We start from the raw sequence: 21,989 nt of genomic DNA, 5'->3' as shown, positions 1-21,989 counted from the left end.
CCTCAGCCAATAAAGTGAGATGAGCACAGCAACCCCAGAGTCGGCCATGACTGGACCTAATGGTCAGGGGTCCCTTTACCTTTTTATGGCAGTCCAGACTATTTGAGCAGTATAGGCACCTTATGCTCAAAGCACATGACTTCCCCCAAGGAATCTTGGGAACTGAAGTTCATCCTGCACAGAGCTACAACTCTCAGCACTCTTAACGAACTTCAACTCCCAGGATTCTTTGGGAGAAAGTCTTGCGCACCAACTCTCCAGGGTGTGCGGCGACGAAAGGTGCCTTGGCCCTTTTTAACTTCGGATGCCACGGACTGAACTTGGGACCTTCTGCATCATGTGATGCAGATGCTCTAGCACTGCACCAGAGTCCAGTTTTTGGAATGGCAGGTCAGGTTCCCCTTGCACGACGCCAAAAATAAAAAATAAAACAGCGTTTCTATTACTGTCCCAAGTAATACGAGCGACGCTTTATTCCCGAAAACCCCTTACCCATTTTGATTGTTATGGTCAATGCTTGTCTCGCATTTGCTTGTTTCTCATTTGTTAATTACCTGATCTCTTGTCTGGGGACAGCCAAGCTGAAGGTGCATAAAGCAGCGTGTTTACGATTATTTTAAGCAAGTGCCGGTCCCACCCGCCCCCCCCCCCACTCGCCCACCTCTTCTCCATGCAATAAAACCGTTGTTTGCAGCGGGAGGGAAGGGCCTTTGAGCAACGTGGGGTTCTGCCGGGGCGGATCTCCCATGCAAATCTCCGCCCCGCCCCCAGGCCGAGGCATGCAGACCCCGGAGAGGCAAAGCTCAGACCCCAGCGTGGCTTTTCCCGTCTGGATCTAGCGCGGGCTCCTCGGTCCTGCAGCTTTGCGCACTTGCCAGCTGTGCTCCCCTGCCCCATGGAAAGGCTGGGAGGAGTCCAATAGCTGCGGAGAAGAAGAACGGCGAAGCCAGCTTCCAGGGAGGAACAGAAGACCCCGAGAAGCGAGGCGGGGTCCCTCAGAGAGAGGGGGGCGTGGGCAGCAGCGTCCCTGGATCGTTTCGCGTAGGTTTGCCTTCTAGTATCAAACTAAAGGACCTCTCTCTGTCTCTCTCTCTCTCTCCCAGCTCTACCCAACTGCCTCCTGTTGCTGCCTCAGTTTCCTCAGGCATGGTGCTGCTCGCCTGGAACACTTTCCTAATTCTTGCCTGGCTGCCCCTTGTTGCAGGTGGATTCCCCGAAAATGTCAGGTTAGTGTCAAAAAGCGGCAGGGGGTCATGGGGGTTTCTACCGCTTTATATCTGTTCCTTTGGAGCCAGTGTTTTTGTTTTAATGCATATTTTGTGTTTCTCATTTGGTATTTTTATGTCAAGAGCTGCCCTGTGATCTTCGGATGGAGGGTGGTGTACAAATTTAATATAAATAGGTTTAAATAAAATAAGAGAGTGGGTGGGGTTTCTCTCGTGCACTTGTCTGCCAGTCTTTGCGGCTAGGAGTCACCCCCCCCCCCAAGGGCTGGTTCAAAGCAGCATTTAATTCACCTGGAAGCTGAATCTGTGACCTGCCTCTCCTGAAATTTATTCTGATGGGTGCTCTGCAGTGCTTGGTCTGCTAGGGCTTTTTCACGCGGGGTGCCAGAGAACCTGAGTGAGAAATACAGCTGGGAATTGCAGCTCTGTGAGGGGAATGCGTGCAGAGTGCATTTTCAAGTGATCACAGCCCGTGCCTGTGGATCTAGGAGACAGGGCTTCCACCTGTTGTTTGAAAGAACTTTGGGTGGCAAGCAATTCTCTTTTGGGGAAAAGAACAAACCAGTAGTTTAAAGGTGTGGCTGCTCTGAGGCTAGTGCCGTGGTGAGTGTTCCTAATCTATACACCTGATTTAGCGAGGATTTCGATGACAGTAGTGCAGAAGATAATGCCAGAAGTTGTGTCTGCATGCTGTATACCTTAGAAGAGGGGCCAAGGTCAGTGTGCAAGGGATTGCATATCTCTCTCTCTCTCTCTCTCTCTCTCACACACACACACACGTGTTTCTCCTCTTCCTGATACCACCCCTCCCTTTCTTCATAGAATCATAGAATTATAGAACTGGAAGAGATCCTGAGGATCATCTAGTCTAACCCCCGGAAGGGTAGTGGTGCCTTCCTCTTGTGGTGCTTCCCCTTGCCACGACAAATTCCTCCTCTCCTTCCCACATTAGTGGGAAGGCAGTTTATCTCCACCTCTTCTGTCTTGCCTCAGTGTCTTGTTCCGAGGAAGGACCAGGGTAAGGTGGGGAGTCCTTATCATTCTGTGTGTGGTGACTGTGGTGGCCCAAGTACCCTCCTGGTCACCACCCCCAGAATGCCTTCCTTTGAGGAAAGATACACACACACACACACACACACACCCCTTCCTCACTGGGTGGGTGGGTCATCAGCATCACCAGAGAGCAATAATGCAGTGAGTGGTGGACCTGGGGGGAGGGGGCATCCGTTTGCTGCTTTCCTGCGTTCATCTCCTGAGACAATTGTCTCATTCTGCTTCGTGGTTATTCCACTTGCAGGGCGGCTCAGTTGTGCCTTGCCTCTTCAACAGCTGATTTCATGCGTTTGCCATAGAATACTGTATGCCATAATATGTAGCTGAACCTTGCAAGGGATGTTGTATGTTAAGCCTGATCCGGAAGTGTGTGAGGAGTTCTGTCCAAATCAAAGGGGCAGGTGGTGTTCTTAAGCAATAGCCTAACTCCCTCATGGGATCCAGACAGACTTACACAGCATTTGAAATTGCATGTTGGCAATTGGATATTCCCAGTAAACTGTCGTGTCCTGTGTGTTTCTGGCCTGGCCACACAGTATATAAAATGTACTGGCAGCATCCTCAAATATGGGGATAGGTGAGCTGAAATCAAACCTGAAAGTTTAACTCAGTGAGTTAAAAAACCCCTCTGGTAAAACATAGTTTCGAGAGCAAGTACAAATTACCATTATAGAAGTGGTCTGAGTCACTCATTATGTTTTAAAATGTACACTTTTAAAAACCTGCATATGAAATGGATAGACTCGTTTAGCTTTATATCCCACTTGGTCCTGAGCCTGCCAAAAAATCCATAGCTTCCCGACCCTTATTCCAAACCACAGTTCCAAACCAAAAGTGGCCAATATTGACAACCTGGGATCAATGGGATTATGTGAAGGGGTCAAAAGGGCATCAAAAAGGGTCTAGAGGTAGAAAAGAAGTTTCTGAGGTATACTGCAAAAACTTTGATTAGGAACTATGAGAAATAAAGGGCAAATGCACCGTATATATAATATTGCCAATGAGGAACCTCTTTATTTAATAAGTTGAATCCACAGAATACAACAGTATTCCTTACATGTTATGATTCCTAGCAATGGCAATTGGTGATTAATAAAGGTTGCTTATATATTGGTATTTCATTTACATTTCTAAGAATTTTGCTTCTAAGCTCATCAAGCGTCAGTGAGCTCAGATGTTTGGGAAGCCCTGCTCTAAACCTGACTTCCTTAACTTGACACTATCCAGATGTTTTGGACTTCCAACTCCAATCAGCCCTACCCAGCACAGCCCCAAAACATCTGGATGGCACCAGGTAGGGGAAGGCAGCTTAAGCTCCCCCCAGTGTTATTGGATGCCATCCCCTCCCATTTTGATGCTCTGGGCTTCCTTTAAATGGTACACCTGCCTGAGTTCTTCCACTTGCTTCTTCCCCTCTTTCCTGCTCCTGTTAACTAACTAAACCTCAGCTCTTTTTCCTTCTGTGTGGTCTGCTGGCTGTTTCTCCTGCCTCCTTTCAAGAAACATGGGAGCTAGAAGCATTCCACACCAATTGGCGCTCTGGCATTCTTCCTTTCACTCATCCCCATCCAGACTCTCCAGTTTTCTCTACCGTAAGGGATTTTGGGTAGGGAAAGCAGAATCACACTACCTTTCTTTGTACAGCAAGGTTTTTAAATAGGGAGTGGGGAAGTCACATTTTGACGTAAAGAAATCGGCAGTGACCTCCCTGCCTCAATCCAGGAGGAGCAGGAGGAGGAGTGAGGAAAGCTCTTGAAGAAGATTCCTAGGAGGAGTTTCTGTTCTGAACCCAGCATCAGTATAGCTGGAAGAAGAGAGGTCTCTAAGGGAAAATCTCTTGTCTTGAGACCACTAATGGGAAAAGAGTGTATTTTCCAGCATCTGGTGATTCCTCAGAAGCAGAATGCTCAGAAGCATTTGGACATTGAAGAAGCAAGTGACAACCTCCTCCATCACATCCCTCGTTGGTTGTCTCCTTTCTACCGTTGTCTCTCACCTGACCCTAGAGGTCCCTGCTCCAGTTTACATCATTATGTTTTGAAGCCAGTAAATCTAGTATTGGGGCAGTGCTTGAATTACAGGGAGCTGAGGGTGCCTGGTCCCTCCAGTTACTGCTTTTATAAGGCAATGGAAGCATGGTTGGCCAACCATGGAAGTTGAGGTTTTCCTACTTTCATCTTCCCTCAACATTTCAAGCACTGTGTGGAGGGAGATAAAGGAAAATTGAGTAACATATGAGTTTCTTCTAAATTCTCCTGGAAGAATAAATAAACCACACCATGTCTTATTTAAAAATGCTGTCGATCATTTAGCTACTTGGAGCTCACAAAGATATAAAGCTGTGCTACATGCACCACAGGCTCTGGGAGAGAAAGAGAGGTTCCAGTGTGTACTTTGAGTTGGTTTCCTTTAAATGAAGTGACTGGAGGCATTACTGTGGTAAAAGTTTTTATTTTCACATATATGTAGGTTGAGTATAAGCTGAGGGTTCACAGCATTAACACTCCCAACAGATTCTACTCCCACATTCATGGTTTTTTTAGGGGCTACCAGTGTCACAGTATTGGTTTCTTATAAAGGACAAGTTGGGCCTCTGTGTGTCTCTTTCTACCTTAGTCCCCTTAAAGGTAAAGGGACCCCTGACCATTAGGTCCAGTCGTGACCGACTCTGGGGTTGCGGCGCTCATCTCGCTTTATTGGCCGAGGGAGCCGGTGTTTGTCCGCAGACAGTTTCCGGGTCATGTGGCTAGCATGACTAAGCTGCTTCTGGCGAACCAGAGCAGCACACGGAAACGCTGTTTACCTTCCCACTGGAGTGGTACCTATTATCTACTTGCACTTTGATGTGCTTTCGAACTGCTAGGTGGGCAGGAGCTGGGACCGAACAACAGGAGCTCACCCCGTTGTGGGGATTCGAACCGCCGACCTTCTGATCAGCAAGTCCTAGGCTCTGTGGTTTAACCCACAGCGCCACCCGTGTCCCTTTAGTCCCCTTACTACCAGTTTATTGCTCGCTTTCACATCTACACTTTGATGAAATCACTTCCCACACGAAGAGGGTAAGCTTAGCTCTGATTCCCAAATTGTTCTCTCCTTCCTGAAGAATCCATCCTTTGAGAGGCACCTCCTTGAGGAAAACAAGATAGTTGACCCCTCTGTCAGTGTCATCAAGATAATCTTCAGTGATGCTGCTGGTTCCATTAACCTCCGCTGACCAGACCGCTGCAACAGACCCGTCTGGTAACTTTCAGACTACTGCCTCCTAATCAATGCGTATGTACTGATCTAGAAGTAAGCCCTATTAATTAGGATTGCACCTTAAATGAATGAGTTAAAAAATATTTGACCAGGAACATGAAGAAATCATTATCATCTATGGGTGGTTGGAAATAAGAGCAGGAAGTCACAAAATTAGAATCAGTGAAGTGAAGCCAAAGTATCTAAAAAGAAAGTTTAAAAAAAACACAGGAAATGTGGAAATTTGTAGAAGATAAATGACAATAAATAAAAGGGGTTTTTGGAAACCTCTAGGAAATAAAGCAATAAACTTTTGGGATTTGCATTTAGCAGCAGATTTCAAAAGAAGTAAATATTACATAAGGCAGGAGCTTTGACTGTACTCTATTTGGGGCCTCCTAAAAGCATTTTTGTTTAGACAAATCTACCCAGATTGCTGGTGTGTGTTTAGTTTATTGCTGGTTTTAATTTTTTATTGTTTTAACTGTTTATACTAATAATTTTATTGATTTATTTCTTTTGTAAACTGCTTTGAGGGTTTTTAAAACAATCAAACACTATATAAACTTTATGAAATAAAGAAATAAATATTTTCTCTAATCTTGTAGCCTATCAAGTTTGTCAAAAACCTTAAGGAATAACTTTAAACTTATTGCTGTACTCTGGAGTAGTTCTTATGACATAAATGTAATTCCTACAAAGTAAGTAGTCTGAGACCTTGTAAGAAAAGCCTCATTAACTATGTGTCATAATTCCATGGAAATTGAACAGCTCTGACAACATTGCAACTCTGAGCGAGTGAATCCCAAAGCTAAGCAAATGCACAGACCTAAACTAAAAATGGCAGTCAAAGGGAAAGCTAGAGTGAAAAGTTCTCAGCCCTTTCCAACTTTGTAGATGCTGCACTTTGTATGAGTCCTAGCTTTCTTTGCATGCATGCATGCATGATGGAATCAGTGTGATGTGCTATCACAGGACCTATTGTACACACATGGTTTGCCTTCTGTATGAAGAATGATTCCAGAGTCTGCAAGGTTGGCAGCTTTTCTGTAAATTGAAACCATTTTAACATGTATATAAAGATTTTCATGCATGGAGATCTGCATTGTCGCCACACACTAATTGCGGCAGATCAGTGTTTGTTTCCGATCAGTTAGCAGCTGCAAAGGTAATTGGAACCTGCCAGATTCTGGTAAGCATGGCTTTTTGAAAAATTGAAGTTGGTTCTGCTGTTGGTGAATCACAAATATACTGCTAAATTTTACCTTGTGAGAAGTTCAGCAGTAGGCAGTGGGGAATGTTGGAACTCTTTTCTTTCTGTTAATGTGCTTAGCATGTTTTATTTATATGCAATGTGGATGTCATTTCCACTCGATTGACCACTACCCCCCTGCAACTCAGAAGTATCTCTTCAGGGTTTCTGGTTTCCTTTTGATAGTCTACAGTATCTCCCCTTAAGCCTGAAAATGTATTGGAAGAAAATCTGGAGCTATTTGATGCTGACATGCGATTTTTGCTTTTAATTTTAAGAGGGAGAATAAACCACAAGTTTCTTTTAAAGTATCAGTTGGTTATTATTATTTTTTTGTGAGGTTTGGACTTGGTTGTTTTTTTCCCCCCCTTGGAAACTTTCGAGGATTTAATGCACTAAATATGTTTACCAGCAGTGTTTGGAAGCACAACATTGCAGCTTTTTCTAATTTTCATTGTCATCAATATCCCACAATCATTTCCAGTTTAAAAAGACAGCCCAATCATAAATGTGTTTACTCAGGGCTTCTTCTTCTTTTTTTAAGCTGGAACTTGCCAGAACTCAGTCCTTGCACCTCTCAGGTGGGTGCAATTGCCATTCTAAGAAAAAGAGGGTGTTCAAGGTGTTCAAGGTGACTTCTGGTACTTCTTTTTCGAGAAAAATAGCACCGTGTTTATTTGGAAACAAGACTCACTGGGTCAAACTGTTGCTGACTTCCTTGTAATTATGATGGCAGCCATGGCATCATGCAGAATTCCTATACTTAATGGCCAGGAAGTAGCAAACTATATCTTCATACAAATTGGCAGCCACACATACCCCCACCCTTGACAAAGCAAACCACTTTTGAAACTGAGGTGACAATTTTAAAAATCCTATGACGTGGCATAAACACCTGCTGTTCAAGGTGTGTGTGTGTTCTTAAAATCCTACAGGCCTCTGGGTATGCTTGAGTTAGCAATTTGGATGCAAGTCCAATGTTCCTACATCCCATGCTGAATATCACTGGTGATTCAGCATATAGGCTGAAGCTGTTGATTCTTTGATGATGATGACATAAACATTTTTTTAATAGTACCATAGAGCACAAAGTATAATATAATAGTGGGATTTAAAACCTATACAGCTTTTCTATTTAACCTTTATCATTTAAGTTTGAAAATAGTAAGGATAATTTTTTTCAGGGGGGTGGAGGAACTGAACCACGTTTTTTTTCATTCTGCGTTTCCCATTGCTAATAGCAAAGTTATAAAGTAACACAATCCACAAAATAATGTTCCCGATAGCCTCTGTTTAGGAATGAATGACAGGAAGATTAAGTGGATTTGTCTTGTTGCTATCAGCTCCATCCTGGCTTATTAACCAAGCCATGTAAAAAGTTTTTTTTTTAATAAAACAAAACAATTTATTTCTCTCATATTTCTTTCCCTAGGAAGCTCTACTACACATAAGGTTTGTGGCTGAATTAATCATGTTTATCTCCAGAGACAATCCATGGTTTCGTTTTACCTTTATGAAAGTTCATAGGAAGTTCATAATTGGATGGCCATAACTATTCTATGGAGAGAAGGCCGAAGGAAACGTCACAAGGAGTTCTGTGATTCTCTCTGCTGCATTTTTTCCCCCTTAACCAAAATCAGCTGAAGGAGATTTGACCTGGAAAGTGGTCAGAAGGGAAAGGGTTTAAGTCTACTAGGATTTGCAGGTGCTCAGGTTGCCTTTGGTTTAAACCAGGCATAGGCAAACTCAGCCCTCCAGACGTTTTTGGGACTACAATTCCCATCATCCCTGACCACTGGTCCTGTTAGCTAGGGAACATGGGAGTTGTAGTCCTAAAACATCTGGAGGGCCAAGGTTGCCAATTCCTGGTTTAAAGAAACAAACCCAAAGCATAGGAGAATGAATCACAGACACCTTGCAATTTGCCTCTTATTTTATTTATGTACAAACTTTTTTAACAGCACCTTTCTTGGTAAAATGATTTATGTGAACACTATTCTTGCTGCTATGTATAGATTCATATCAGAATTTAACTGCAAAGGTGGCAGAAATGGCTGCGAAAATGGGTGCACATCATTTTATAAGCACAGAATCTAGGTTTCTTAGTAGGTTTCATAGGCTGACGCTCAATGTGTGATGCTAAAAACTTACATCTGTGCACCAAAAGTCTTTGTGTGCTTTCAAATTCAGCAAATTAGAACTGGAGGAAAATCATTTGATTTTGTGCTTTTATTTGCTGTTTATTTAATTGAGAACCAGCAGCAACACTGGCTGCTAAGGGCAGAGATGTACATCTTAACACAGCTGATGTAAATCTTTAGAGTTAAGGAAATTTGGATATATATGCAGGACATAGATGGAAGGCCACCTTAGAACCTCATGCCTGTCCCTCTGAAATCCTTGAAAAGGGGCAGAGGATTTAGAAGCTTAACAAATAGAAGATAACCAGCATTTTTGCTGGAGGGAGCAAGTCAGTTCTGCTGCAGTGAACCACATAGGCAGATAACACTTGCGATTAAGGTGCTTCAGGAATGTTTAATTTCAGTTACTTCAACAGAACACCAGTGTGGCCAGCCTACACAATGGAGAAATGGAACATCTTTCCAGGTCCTGGTGCTGTAGGGGATCCATTAATTCATCTGTTCTATTTTATGCACAGCTCACGAGGTCGTAGGCAACTCCTAACCATGAATCAACCTGGAGTCTGCCGCTATGGCTCTAAGCTTGACTGCTGCTATGGCTGGAAAAGGAATAGCAAAGGGCACTGTGAAGGTAATAGCAACAACCTTTCATTCTCTTGTCTCCAGAAATATATCCCTAAATTTGAATGGATTTGACTTCCTGACGGGCCTGCCAGTGGTTTCGAAAATAAAGAAATGAAAGCTGCATAGTTCTGTTTGAGGGTTTAAAATGACAAGACAGGGTTAAGTGAAAATGTTCTGTTGCAAAAAAAAAAGTATTCTGATCATTTTAACTGATTTGCTGTATAGCACAGACTAACCATTAATCATTTAACAGATGCCACATACCATACTCTATCCATTTATATACATGGATGAGAAGAAAACAGTCCATTAATATTAACTGGTACATATCATATTAGCACTATTGTAGTAATTACCACAGCACATAGCATCACAATTACTATATGAAAAAATGCAATTTTCTGTTTATTTTTAACTTGTGGTATAATGCTCCATCTTGTTTCCACCCTCCCTCCTATTAGTCCTGGGCAGATGCTGTACTTTCCAGGGTAGCCAAAATTCCTGATTTCCTGGGCTCATTCCATAACAAGTTCACAAATGTAGCTCATGGAAGAAAAGAGCTGCAGCTATTATACAAAATGAACCACATACGGTATCTCGGAGGAGTCTAAGTTGTGACTTGTAGAGTCCACAAATAGAATAGAATATAAAACAAAAAGTTTTATCCTAAGATAGAGTTGCCCAACTAGCCAGAAGACAAGCAAATAAAATGGCTTGTGTGATTTCCCCCACATCCACAGATACTCTGCTTTCATTTGGACAACAACAGTAAGGCCGAAAGTGGGGTCTTGTCGTCTGGGCATACACACTGCCCAGGCTTGCACTCCAGGGAGGTCACTTCAGTGCTGCTAACATAGTTGTTTCACTTCACACCAAGAGCCACACTCCATTCATTCATTCACTCACTCATTCATTTTGATTTGCACATGTGTGCCAGGGAGATGTGGCCTAGTGGAACTAGCTTTGCACACATGTGATGCAGGCATAGTTTAAAACGGCTCCTGTGTACTGCTGAAGATGGTGGATAGGTGACACAGGAAGGAAGGCAGTGAGTGCAGTGACAACACCATTTGAAGACAAGCCTAGTGTTTCCTGGCAGCTTCACCCCACTTAGGGAAAAGAAAAGGTTGTGGCAGGGAGTACTGCTTAAACAGTCAGGAAGGTGGAGCCAGAAATGCTCATCTCAGGTCAGATCCAGTATTATTATTATCTTCTTAAATTAAATTTCAATACAGTGGTACCTTGGTTTACGATCAGTCCTGTTTATGAACTATTCGGTTTACGAACTCCGCAAAACCAGAAGTAGTGTTCCTGTTTGCGAACTTTAGCTTGGTCTAAGAACAGAAGCTGAACGGTGGAAGGCCACTGGCAGCGGGAGGCCTAATTAGGGAAAGTGCGCCTCGGTTTAAGAATGGATTTGGTTTAAGAACGAAGTTCAGAAACCGAGGTACCACTGTATTGCCTTTCATCCAATGACCACAGGCCAGTTTACATTATTAAAACACCAAAATAGATAACATAGAAACAACTAAAACACCCTCCCCCCAGTTTAATAGGCCAAAGATTGTATAATTAGCTGAGGCCTGGGAGAAGAGGAATGTTTTTGCTTAGTGCCTAAAGATCTGTAGCAAAGGCGCCAGGAGAGAACGTTCCACAAGTGAGATGCCACCACAGAAAAGGCCTTTTCTCATGTTGCCGCCTCACATGGAGGAGGCTCATGAAGAAGGACCTCACCATCTTCTCTGTGCTTGATGAAAGAAAGAAACTGTGTTGCCTGCAGGCTTATTTCCTTGTGTTTTCCCCATCATGCTCAGCTGTGTGGTGAATATGTGAGCTTTGACCTGTATTCTTTGGTCTGGCTTACTTTCTTGATACATATAGGTTATTTTCCAATTCTGGTACTGTTGCAGTCTGGATTGCATTGGGATATGTGGAGCCCTGGTATGATATGTGCATAGTATTGCTTGGTGCTAGGATTCCTGTGAACATATGCAGTAGTTGTATACCTTAGAATAAATTTTAAAAGAACCTTTTATGGGCTCTACCCATGAGCTCCACCCATTACCCTTCTTTATTATTATTATTTTAAGAAGATCCCTATGGGTTTTCCATGCTCAGTTTTTACCCCAAAGCTGTAGTGTTAGAAATTAAAATACCACAGGGAAAATGCAACCTCTAAGCAAGCCATGCAGAGGTATTTATAGCCAGGTGCTTTTGATTAAGTGGCATATGTTGTCCTCAGGTATTTATGTTAAATGGAGTATTTGCTAGATTTTTAACTGTCTAGCATCCTAATGCAAATGCTCCTGAGGATTATCTGTGTTGTTTTCAGCCCTCTGGAGAATTACTTCAACGAAGAACCTATGGTTATTTAATGACTTCTAAGATTTTAATGAAAAATAGTAAAAACACAAGGGAGAGGTTGAAATCTTTCTCCAGCTGGAGTCTGGCAAAGCTGAATGAACTAATAAAATGTTGACTCTTGGAGTCGCCTCTTTCGTAGACGCTGCATCTGCTGTCCTGATGAGCTTAGCTTTGAATATATGGGGCAGATGAACAAAAGTTCACATCATAATTGATATGCTCACCAGACTGTTGTCCAATCAAAATAGTTGCCAAAAGAGCTTTTTCTCCTTGAACCTTTATTAATGCATGTTGCAGATAATAGCTCCAGTTAAAAGCATTGCCATCTGTTGAATAGAGAAGTCCTTTATTAATAATTTTTGTATTGTTTGTATAACCCCAGTTCAGCTGCTTGAGTATATGGTGTGCTAAGAATGGATAATAATGTGAAGTTCTTTTTAAACAAGCAAGGAGAGCTTCCCACCTAAAACCAATAGAATATCACTGACTACTATCCATTTTTCAAGAGCTTTACATTCTTCTCTTGGCAGATATCTGGTTTGAGTCCTGCATGATATATGGTGAATATATAAATTAAGATGCAGACGTTATGTGCATCTTAACTTATGTACCTTGGTTCTCAAACGCCTTGGTACTTGTACCTTTTGGCTCCCGAACGCCAAAAACCCGGAAGTAAGTGTTCCGGTTTTCGAACCTTCTTTGGAACACGAACATTCGACTCAGCTTCCGCAGCTTCCGATTGAGTGCAGGAAGCTCAGGCAGCCACCTTGGTTTTTGAACGTTTTCAGAAGTCGAATGGACTTCCAAAATGAATTACATTTGAGAACCAAGCTACGACTATTGTTTTTTCTTTATTACACTGTACCTTTCATTAGACTACTTTTGGTCAGGATTTTTATAATAAACACCTTTTTCATTAAACCATTTGGAACAGATGATGGTTTAAATTGCCAGATATTGATTTCTAATAGATTTTAGATTAACATTTTGGGAGACTCTGAAATTCAGTCAAGTTTGGAAACTTCTGAACAGTGGCCAAGGACTTCTACGATTCAGCTAAAAAACAAACTAAATTCCACATGTAGAAGACTCTTATTCTGTGGAGTGGAAACCTAAACTCTGTGACCAAAAGCCTTATAGATTTAAATATATGGGTAGGAGATATAGAAATATGGTTCGTATTTTACTTAACCTTGACTGCAGAAGTGTCACTGGGCATGTAAGCGTGTTATGGGAGAAACTGCAGCATGGGACTGGAGTTTTTTGCAGCGTGGGGAGCTGGACATTGAAAGAGTTGAGGCAAGTGCTTCAAACGTGCCTGTCCCTACTCTTTTTGTGGATGGATTAGCTGCATGAATTTCTAGCAGTTCAGAGCCAGTTCATCATCCCACCTCTACTTCATATTTTGGGATTCGCTCAAAAGCCAGGTGGCCCCTCCCTCATGCAGTCAGCTTAGGAGGAGTGTGAAGCTGCCAGTCAGAAGTCCACATGGAAGTATTTGCATAGAAGGACAGTCCTCAGTTAGAAGCCACCCTTTATTTGAAGGACTGTCTAACCCATTATAACATCACCTAGGTGGCGGTCTGAAAAGGTCACCTGATCCCAGGTTTCTGTGCTTACAGTGAGATGTATTTCTGTTTCAAGTAAATTATTTATTTAAAGCATGTGTACCAGAGCAGCTTACATACAATCAGTTAAACAGGGTTTCCCAAACTTGGGGACTCCAGCTATTTTTGAACTACAGTTCCTATCATCCCTGACCACTGGTCCTGCTAGCTAGAGATGATGGGAGTTGCAGTCCAAAAACAGCTAAAGTTCCCTGAGTTAAAACAAGATAGTCTCTGCCTATAAGCTTAACAGTCTAAAAGATACAACACCCAGTGAAAAGGGGTGTGGGTGGGAAGGGGGAGGGAAACAAACTCAGGTGCCAATCATTAAATTCAAAACAGTAGTGCTTGGCATAGCAACAGTCCACAGTTCAGGGAAAGGAGGCCGTTGATGGAGTCTTTCAGCAGAGCTGATGGAATGAGCCCTGCTTCTTGCCTCTCCCATCGAAGCAGCCTGCTGGAGTAGCTGCTACTAAAATTACAGTAATTATGTATACATTTACAGACATAAATATACATTAGCACATGCAGGTTATATGCAAATATCTGTGCCCTCCCTTTTCTGGTGATGAAATTCCACTTTTTTGGCAATGTGCAATGAATGAGTTTAGTAATAAAAAACATACAAATACTGGTCACCAGTTGATCTGAATGTGTATTGTATATGTAATGCCTAATACTTCACTAGACCACTGCTGAAGCACCAGATTAATTGAATTTCAGATTGGCATGGATTTTTTTTTGGCGGGGGGGGGGGGATATTGGAAGCCATCATTAACTTTGCTGTTAGTCATACCCAGTCATACCCTATAGGAAGAAAATCTAATAAAAGTAAAAAAGACTTCAGTTGTGCAGAGAGATAGCTGTAAACTCTCAGAAAGTAGGATTTTTGGCAAGCAGGCATTGTGATGCTTGGGTGGTATATTAGATTCTGATATGGAAAAGTGTTCAGGTCCAAATGTGAGCCTCTTTATTCCTCCTGAGCTCTCACTATAATTTCCAGGGGAAATTAAGTCACTCCAGAAAGAATTTGGATCTACAGTAACCTGAAGCAAATCTGGCAATGATTGGAAACAAAATCAAATCAGCAACATTACGTTGAAATAAACATTTTCTGGAGAACATTTATTAAATTCCATAGTAAACAGGAAAGAAAAGAAGTAGGGGAAAGACAATGGTATATTACAAAGAACAAATCATATCTAACACAATTACAAGTGTTCTTGGGGTGAGTTTCTGTTGGTTTGATTTTCTAAAGTACAGAGTACATTTGGGGTTTTTTTGTTTTTAAAAAACTTACCCAGATTCTAAATACATGTGGACATTTTTCAGACCAAGGAATTAGACAAACTCTGCTTTTTGGAGAGCCAGTATGGTGTAGTGGTTAAGAGCGGTAGGCTCGTAATCTGGTGAACCAGGTTCGTGTCTCTGCTCCTCCACATGCAGCTGCTGGGTGACCTTGGGCCAGTCACACTTCTCTGAAGTCTCTCAGCCCCACTCACCTCACAGAGTGTTTGTTGTAGGGGAGGAAGGGAAAGGAGAATGTGAGCCACTTTGAGACTCCTTCAGGTAGTGATAAAGCAGGATATCAAATCCAAATCCAAACTCTTTTGGTTCTTAAATCCTTTTCTTATTATCACTGTTTTCCAAAACGATAATACTGAAGAATATACCTGTTGGGCTATTTTTATTCTGCGTTTTCACTTCCTATTTCTCTTCTCCTCCTTCTACAGCTACTTGTGAACACGGGTGCAAATATGGTGAATGTATGATGCCAAACAAATGTAAATGCTTTCCTGGATTCACAGGCAAAACCTGCAGCCAAGGTATGTACAATTTATCATTTTTCTTGTAAGCTGTTGCATCCTTTATTCTCCAGCAGCAGCATGCACATTCTTCAGGAGATGTGCATCCCTGCATTTCGGGGAGACCCTTTGAAAGGTCAAAGGGTTATTTCTGTTATATTTAGATCAAAGACCTCCTCCCATCCCAACACACACACACACACACACACACACACACACACACACACACACCTTTAATTTGAGTATGAAGTTGCAGTGATTTGGGTTCCTGCAACTACAATAGGCACATTGTGTTCTTATAAGAACATCTGGTGCCTCTTTCTAAGTGTACGAAATACAACTTATAGGCTAAGGAATCTTGGAATCAACTCAACCTAACACTACTTCTGGCATCCCACTACTGTATTGAGCTATGCATTCTCCGTGGGCTAGGAGAAGCTGCGCTCTGGCTTGCAAGGCCGCATGAATAAGGGAGCAGAGTCTGATGTCATTAAAGCTGGACTGGAACGGAAGGCCTGCTCAGAAGAACTCTGGCTTTACAGGAGCTGCATGACTGCAGTGTCCCATGAAGGGTGTATGCTAGTTTTTTCCTGATGAAATTTACATGTTTTACTATTGGGCAGGAGGCAAAGAAGTGACAGCATAGGCAGAAGAGCCCAATCTCCCCTTGTCTTTTTTCCCTGTGCTTAAAAGCAGCTGCTGGAGGAAGTGTGACTTTTGGATCAGTACAGCAGCTGTGGGAAAATGGTCATCCTCTGCGCCTGCCTTTTGTACTTGCCTTTTGCACTGTTTCCATGATTAAAGTCACCCCTTGACTGAAGCTGGTATTCAAAGTGAAGTAGGGGGAGAAATTTATACAGTGGTACCTCGGGTTACATACGCTTCAGGTTACAGACGCTTCAGGTTACAGACTCCGCTAACCCAGAAATAGTACCTCAGGTTAAGAACTGTGCTTCAGGATGAGAACAGAAATCGTGCAGTGGCGTCGCAGCGGCAGCAGCAGGAGGCCCCATTAACTAAAGTGGTGCTTCAGGTTAAGAACAGTTTCAGGTTAAGAAAGGACCTCCAGAACGAATTAAGTACTTAACCCGAGGTACCACTGTAATATGTATATCTCTGTGTGTCCCCTGCTCTGTGCACCAGTTAAAGTGAAGGAAATGACACATGAATGCCCAGATGCCCCCAGTGCCATGGCTCCAATCTTCTTCATCTCCTTTTCATCAAAGGAAAGGATGTCAAGAGGTCTGATCATAGGTCTTGAATATATCATAAAGTTTGGCTTCTAAGTTTCATTTATTTTGATGAGAGAAATATGAGCATGTGACTAACCTTGGCTAGACTGCTGAATTGGAGCAAACGGCAATTCAGGACCTATACCTAGAAATGTGGAGCGAACATGAACGAGCTCAATGTCTGCTATATGTGCCTCCCATTACCTGCAATGGATTTTTACACTAGGCAATGCATTTGTGCGCACACGGCAGTTTAAACTGGATTCAGGGCATCCCATAGGTGCATGTTTTTTCTTTGTCCTCATCTTTGTCCACAGCTTAACATTTCCAGTCAATTAATTCAGATGTTTCTGATCCGTGCATAAGCTGGGGATGGGAGTGGGTGGGAGTTCTAATGTAAAATCTCAGGTTCCCTGAGTGTGGGTACACAGAAGTGAATTGTATGGGTGTGACTTTTCAACATACGTGGTGATGTTTTGCTGGGTGCTAACCCTAACCCGCGACGGGGTGAGCTCCCGTTGCTTGGTCCCTGCTCCTGCCAACCTAGCAGTTCGAAAGCACGTCAAAGTGCAAGTAGATAAATAGGTACTGCTCCAGCGGGAAGGTAAACAGCATTTCCATTCGCTGCTCTGGTTTGCCAGAAGCTGCTTAGTCATGCTGGCCACATGACCCGGAAGCTGTACGCCGGCTCCCTCGGCCAATAAGGCGAGATGAGCGTCGCAACCCCAGTCGGTCATGACTGGACCTAATGGTCAGGGGTTCCTTTAACCCTAACCCTTTACCTTTAACCCTAACCCTTTGTTTCCACTTGCTCATCGCTTGAGCTCTATCTATCCATTTTGTCTCCATCAGCACAAAGGAAAGGATGCCACATGCCTATTACTATTGGTTGTTGCTGAAGGTTCCTTGGCAGTGGGAAGGAGGAAAAAAGTTTAAACAGCTGTTTTCTGTTGAACTGCTCTTCTGCAAAGCAGCTGTATTAAAAATAAAATTGGCTCGCGCAGGTACAGCAGATGGGGAAGGGGAACAGAAATACTGTCTGCAAATCCCTTTCTCCCAAATCGCTCTCCCTGTCCTGCCTTGTCCGTTTTGTATTTGTGTGTGAAATGTGCAGCTCATGTTCTTCTTCTGATCCACACCACAGCTTTCTGTGTTGGGAGGGAACAAGGCTATGGAAAATGGAGGCACTTTTTGTCTTTGCCTGCCAGCCATTCTTCCCCTAGCAAGACACACTACCTGGTGGTGCTGGGTGGGACACACAAATATATATTTATTTTTGAAACTGCTATTTTGCGTGAGTGTGTAATTTGGAAAAAGATGCTGCTGCTGTTTTGCCCACTGTGAAACATTGGCTCTGGCGAAACTTTATTACTATGTTATTCCACAGACAAAGGTAAAGGTACCCCTGCCCGTACGGGCCAGCCTTGACAGACTCTGGGGTTGTGCGCCCATCTCACTTAAGAGGCCGGGGGCCAGCGCTGTCTGGAGACACTTCCGGGTCACGTGGCCAGCATGACGAAGCTGCTCTGGCGAGCCAGCGCAGCACACAGAAACGCTGTTTACCTTCCCGCCAGCAAGCGGTCCCTATTTATCTACTTGCACCTGGGGGTGCTTTCGAACTGCTAGGTTGGCAGGCGCTGGGACCAAGCAACGGGAGCGCAGCCCGCCGCGGGGATTCGAACCGCTGACCTTTCGATCGGCAAGCCCTAGGCGCTGAGGCTTTTACCCACAGCGCCACCCGCATCCCTATTCCACAGACAAAACAGTTCTTTAAAACAAAAGGTGTGCACTCACAGGTAAACAAATACCTGTGTGTTTACCCCCAGTGGAGCTCAGGTTTCCACAACTTCTGGAGGCCATAGAATTAGTAGCTGAGGGGAGAGGACAATGACACTCAGCATGAATACGTACATCCCATAAAACACCACCCACTAGTATGGACAGCAAACACTGAGACAGATTTAAATGGAAAGTGTTTGGGGTGTGTGTGCCAAAGTATGCATGGATAAATTGGATCCATGCTACACACATGTGCATTAACACCCTGGTGTGTGCACAGCCAAATTGTCCTCGCGCTTTTCTTTCCTCTCCAGTTTCCCTTGGGTAAGAGCTATTTAAATCTTCCAGTCAATATGTAGAGGCTTTTTTTTGCCATCTCAGAAATTTCTACAGTGGAAATAACACTCAAAAGTTCTCTTATCTGAAGTGTCTGTCCACTCTAATGTAGAGGCTACACATAAGTGCCATCAGTTGCCAGAGCTGTGTGGTGGTTTTGCAGAGGCTGCATGTACTGCAAGAGCAATACATGTAAAACAATGCTGAGTTATTTTGTCTGTCTTGGGGAAACTTTTTCAGCATGAATGTGGATTCTGCTATGGGCGGTAGTACAGGGACTAGCAAATATCCTCCATCATCCAAGTAGGAAGTCAAAACAGCTCCTCGACTTAATGAGGGCTTAGAGGATGTGGGTTAGGAAGGTATGTTGATTCTTCTCCACTAGTCTCTGCTAGCAGAGAGGTGTGATGAATGCGGCTGGGGCCTGTCTTAACAGAGGCTTCACACTTGGCCTGGGAGTTCTCCTGCCAGGAGTTTGGTGCATAAAGCCCTGAAACAAAGAGCGGCAGGAGGAAGGTGGCTTTCTATCCAAAGTCCCATGGGTTCAATTCTCAGGCTCTGCAGTGACACCAACCTGGAGCTGGCACAAAGCAAAAAACTGCCTTTTGCACTACATTCCACCCTGGCTGGCATGAGCTGGCATTGTTTCAAATGTAGTGGTGGCACCATGAATGCCATCTACCCCAGCCCCTCATTTAAGACTTTTCTGCTTTGCAAAGATTTATTTTCAGATTATGAAAATTTGCTTAGGAGTGAACCTCGACCTCCAAATTTGCCAAATGGTTAAAACAAAGCATTTAAAACTAGCACGCTGGCATTTCTGCATGCCAGTTTGTCATTACAGATTTTAAAAGCATTTTAATTTTTTTATCTCTGTTTTTAAAAAAAGCATGAAAGGAAAACAAATAAAAGCATACCCACATTTCTAGTCTCTGAAAATTGAATCCTGTCAATGTGTCCATCAGATTGAATTAAAGACTGCTTTTCTACATAAAAGAAAACCACGAGGAAATATAACTGACTGGTTAAGATCAATAGTAAAGGCCACTGGAAAGCAGACAATAAGCATTTTCATTGTTCTAGTAGCAAGGCAGTATGCCTGCCTATTCAGGAAGTATATGAACTTCAAAACAGAAAAGTTGATTTAGATCAATGATATAAAATTGATGCTTCAAGCTTGGCTTTAAATCATTGATTTACAATGGCTTAATAAATCATCCAGCCACAGCCAGGTAAACGAACTAACTTGTAAAAGAAATTTACATTGCTTGTTTTCAGTTACAGTGGTACCTCTGGTTACGTACTTAATTCGTTCCGGAGGTCCGTTTTTAACCTGAAACTGTTTTTAACCTGAAGCACCACTTTAGCTAATGGGGCCTCCCGCTGCTGCTGCGCGATTTCTGTTCTCATCCTGAAGTAAAGTTCTTAGCCCGAGGTAATATTTTTGGGTTAGCGGAGTCTGTAACCTGAAGCGTATGTAACCCGGGGTACCACTGTACAGATATTTACCATACCTAACTGAGAACCTCTGAGCTGTGGAGACAAGACTACGTGGCCATTCAGCATATACACAACAGTGTAGCAGCTGTTTACTTTCCTCCCTTCCCAGTACAATCTATCTCCTGGTGTGAGACACTTCCCCAGATTCTGTCAGGTGCGGTGGGAACTTCCTGCTAGTGCTCTTAGCACACAGCCCAGCAGATGGTCTGCTGAATTCTTTCTTTCAAGAATCTGGCTCGCTCAAATCCTGGAGACATTTTCTCCCTATGGGAATTTAAGCCGTAAAATAGCAACTGCAGTAAGCGATTTTGTTTTCTTCCAAAGATCTACAAACTCATTCCCACCCCCACCCCCAATGATTTCTGCAGATATCAATGAATGCGGATTGAAGCCACGTCCTTGCGAGCACAGATGTATGAACACACATGGCAGCTACAAGTGCTATTGTCTCAATGGGTACATGCTCATGCCAGACGGCACATGCGCAAGTAAGTGATGGATATTACACAAGATGCAGCACGTGAGATGGGAGTCATGTCCATATTGTAACTAATCATGAAATAACCTGTGCCTCATAGTATGAAGCAGCTGCTTAATTTATACTGTTACAAGTTGGTGGTGGTGGTGGGGAGTAGACCGTAGCCAAGACCCTTCTAACCCTTGGATCCAGCAAATATTAAAGTATAAGCCAGACTAGCTTCCTGGTGACGTAATGGGACATTTGGGGAAAAAAGGAAGTGGCTCGGGGCCAGAGGACAAATGGGTGGGTCCCCTACCGGCTGGGCCCCGTCCCTTAACTGGGTGATAGTTAGAGGGACTAAGGCAGAGTGGAGAGGAGAAAGTAGAGTGGTGTTGAGCTAGAAGCAAAGAAGCAGGCGGAAGACATGCTTGATTTCTGCTGGAATCGGTTCCGGATTTACGTATAAGCTAAACAAGCTATAGCTTAGGGCCCCACTCTCTTGGGTCCCCCCCCCAAAAAAAAAATTAAAGGAAAAAAACTGGATGCACATTTCCAAAATAAAAAAGAAATAAAATAAAACCTACATACAGCAACAGTGGTTTGTGTTGTGTAGGTCCATAAATTACCATATAGCATATATTCTACACAAAAAACAATGACAATTTGTTGTTGACAAAGGACAGCTGGATATATAAAGGGCCCCATTACCTTCAGTAGCTTAGGGCCTCATCAAACCTAAATCTGGCCCTGGCTGGAATCCAAGGCTGCGACTATAGGAGAAGCAGAACTTCTTGGGGTGTTCATGCTGTGGTCCCCTCAATCATAGGCTCAGATTGTATATATGTGTAAATAAACCATACATCATAAAGACACCATGGTCTCCACTGTGCCTCATTCAGAAGGGAACACAAACCATGGTAAGCGCCTGGAACCCCAGGAGATTGGGGTGTTGTGCAACAATATCATAGGAATCTTTCAGTGCTCCAGTGCAATTAGCATTAAAGGATATGCTGAGCCTGGTTTACACTTAAAACTATACAGAGACATAAATCTCGTTTAGTTTGGGGAGCATTTTAAACTTCAGCAAATTAGTGTTTTTTGTTGTTGTTGCACCCCTTAGGAACCAGTAGTGGGGCATTTCTTTTTTTTTTAGCTCTGCCCATTTTTTTTACTGCATGTAGATAAATCAGAAGGAACCACATCTGAAAGCAGAGTAGAGCTTTTAAAAGAGGACTTGGATTTATGGACACAATTTCAAAGGTTTCTGTTGCAGAGATTTTCATTTCACACTTACAAATCCCCTTGAGAAAGGGAGCTTTCCCGGCGGGGTGGTGTTAATTCAGAAAGGGGTAAAGGACAAGTTTCTAACCAGA

General features: G+C 43.1%; 1 protein-coding gene across 2 annotated transcripts in view; it reads left to right on the top strand.

Annotated features, from left to right (window-relative positions):
* The first annotated feature begins 705 nt into the window (after nt 1–705).
* EGFL6 (EGF like domain multiple 6) overlaps nt 706–21,989 on the top strand; it is a 40,625-nt gene continuing 19,341 nt past the window's right edge. The window contains exons 1-4 of one of the 2 annotated variants that reach the window (XM_053387227.1): nt 707–1,226; nt 9,428–9,540; nt 15,238–15,330; nt 20,525–20,644. In XM_053387227.1, the coding sequence (XP_053243202.1) occupies nt 1,147–1,226; nt 9,428–9,540; nt 15,238–15,330; nt 20,525–20,644 (406 nt within the window). In that variant the 5' untranslated portion in view covers nt 707–1,146. Of the gene's footprint in view, nt 1,227–9,427; nt 9,541–15,237; nt 15,331–20,524; nt 20,645–21,989 lie in introns of both variants that reach the window. The other variant, XM_053387228.1, reaches the window with a different exon arrangement.

This window comes from Podarcis raffonei, chromosome 4 (assembly GCF_027172205.1).
Source record: "Podarcis raffonei isolate rPodRaf1 chromosome 4, rPodRaf1.pri, whole genome shotgun sequence".
Classification (NCBI taxonomy): domain Eukaryota; kingdom Metazoa; phylum Chordata; class Lepidosauria; order Squamata; family Lacertidae; genus Podarcis; species Podarcis raffonei.
This window is presented reverse-complemented; position numbering and strand designations above follow the sequence as displayed.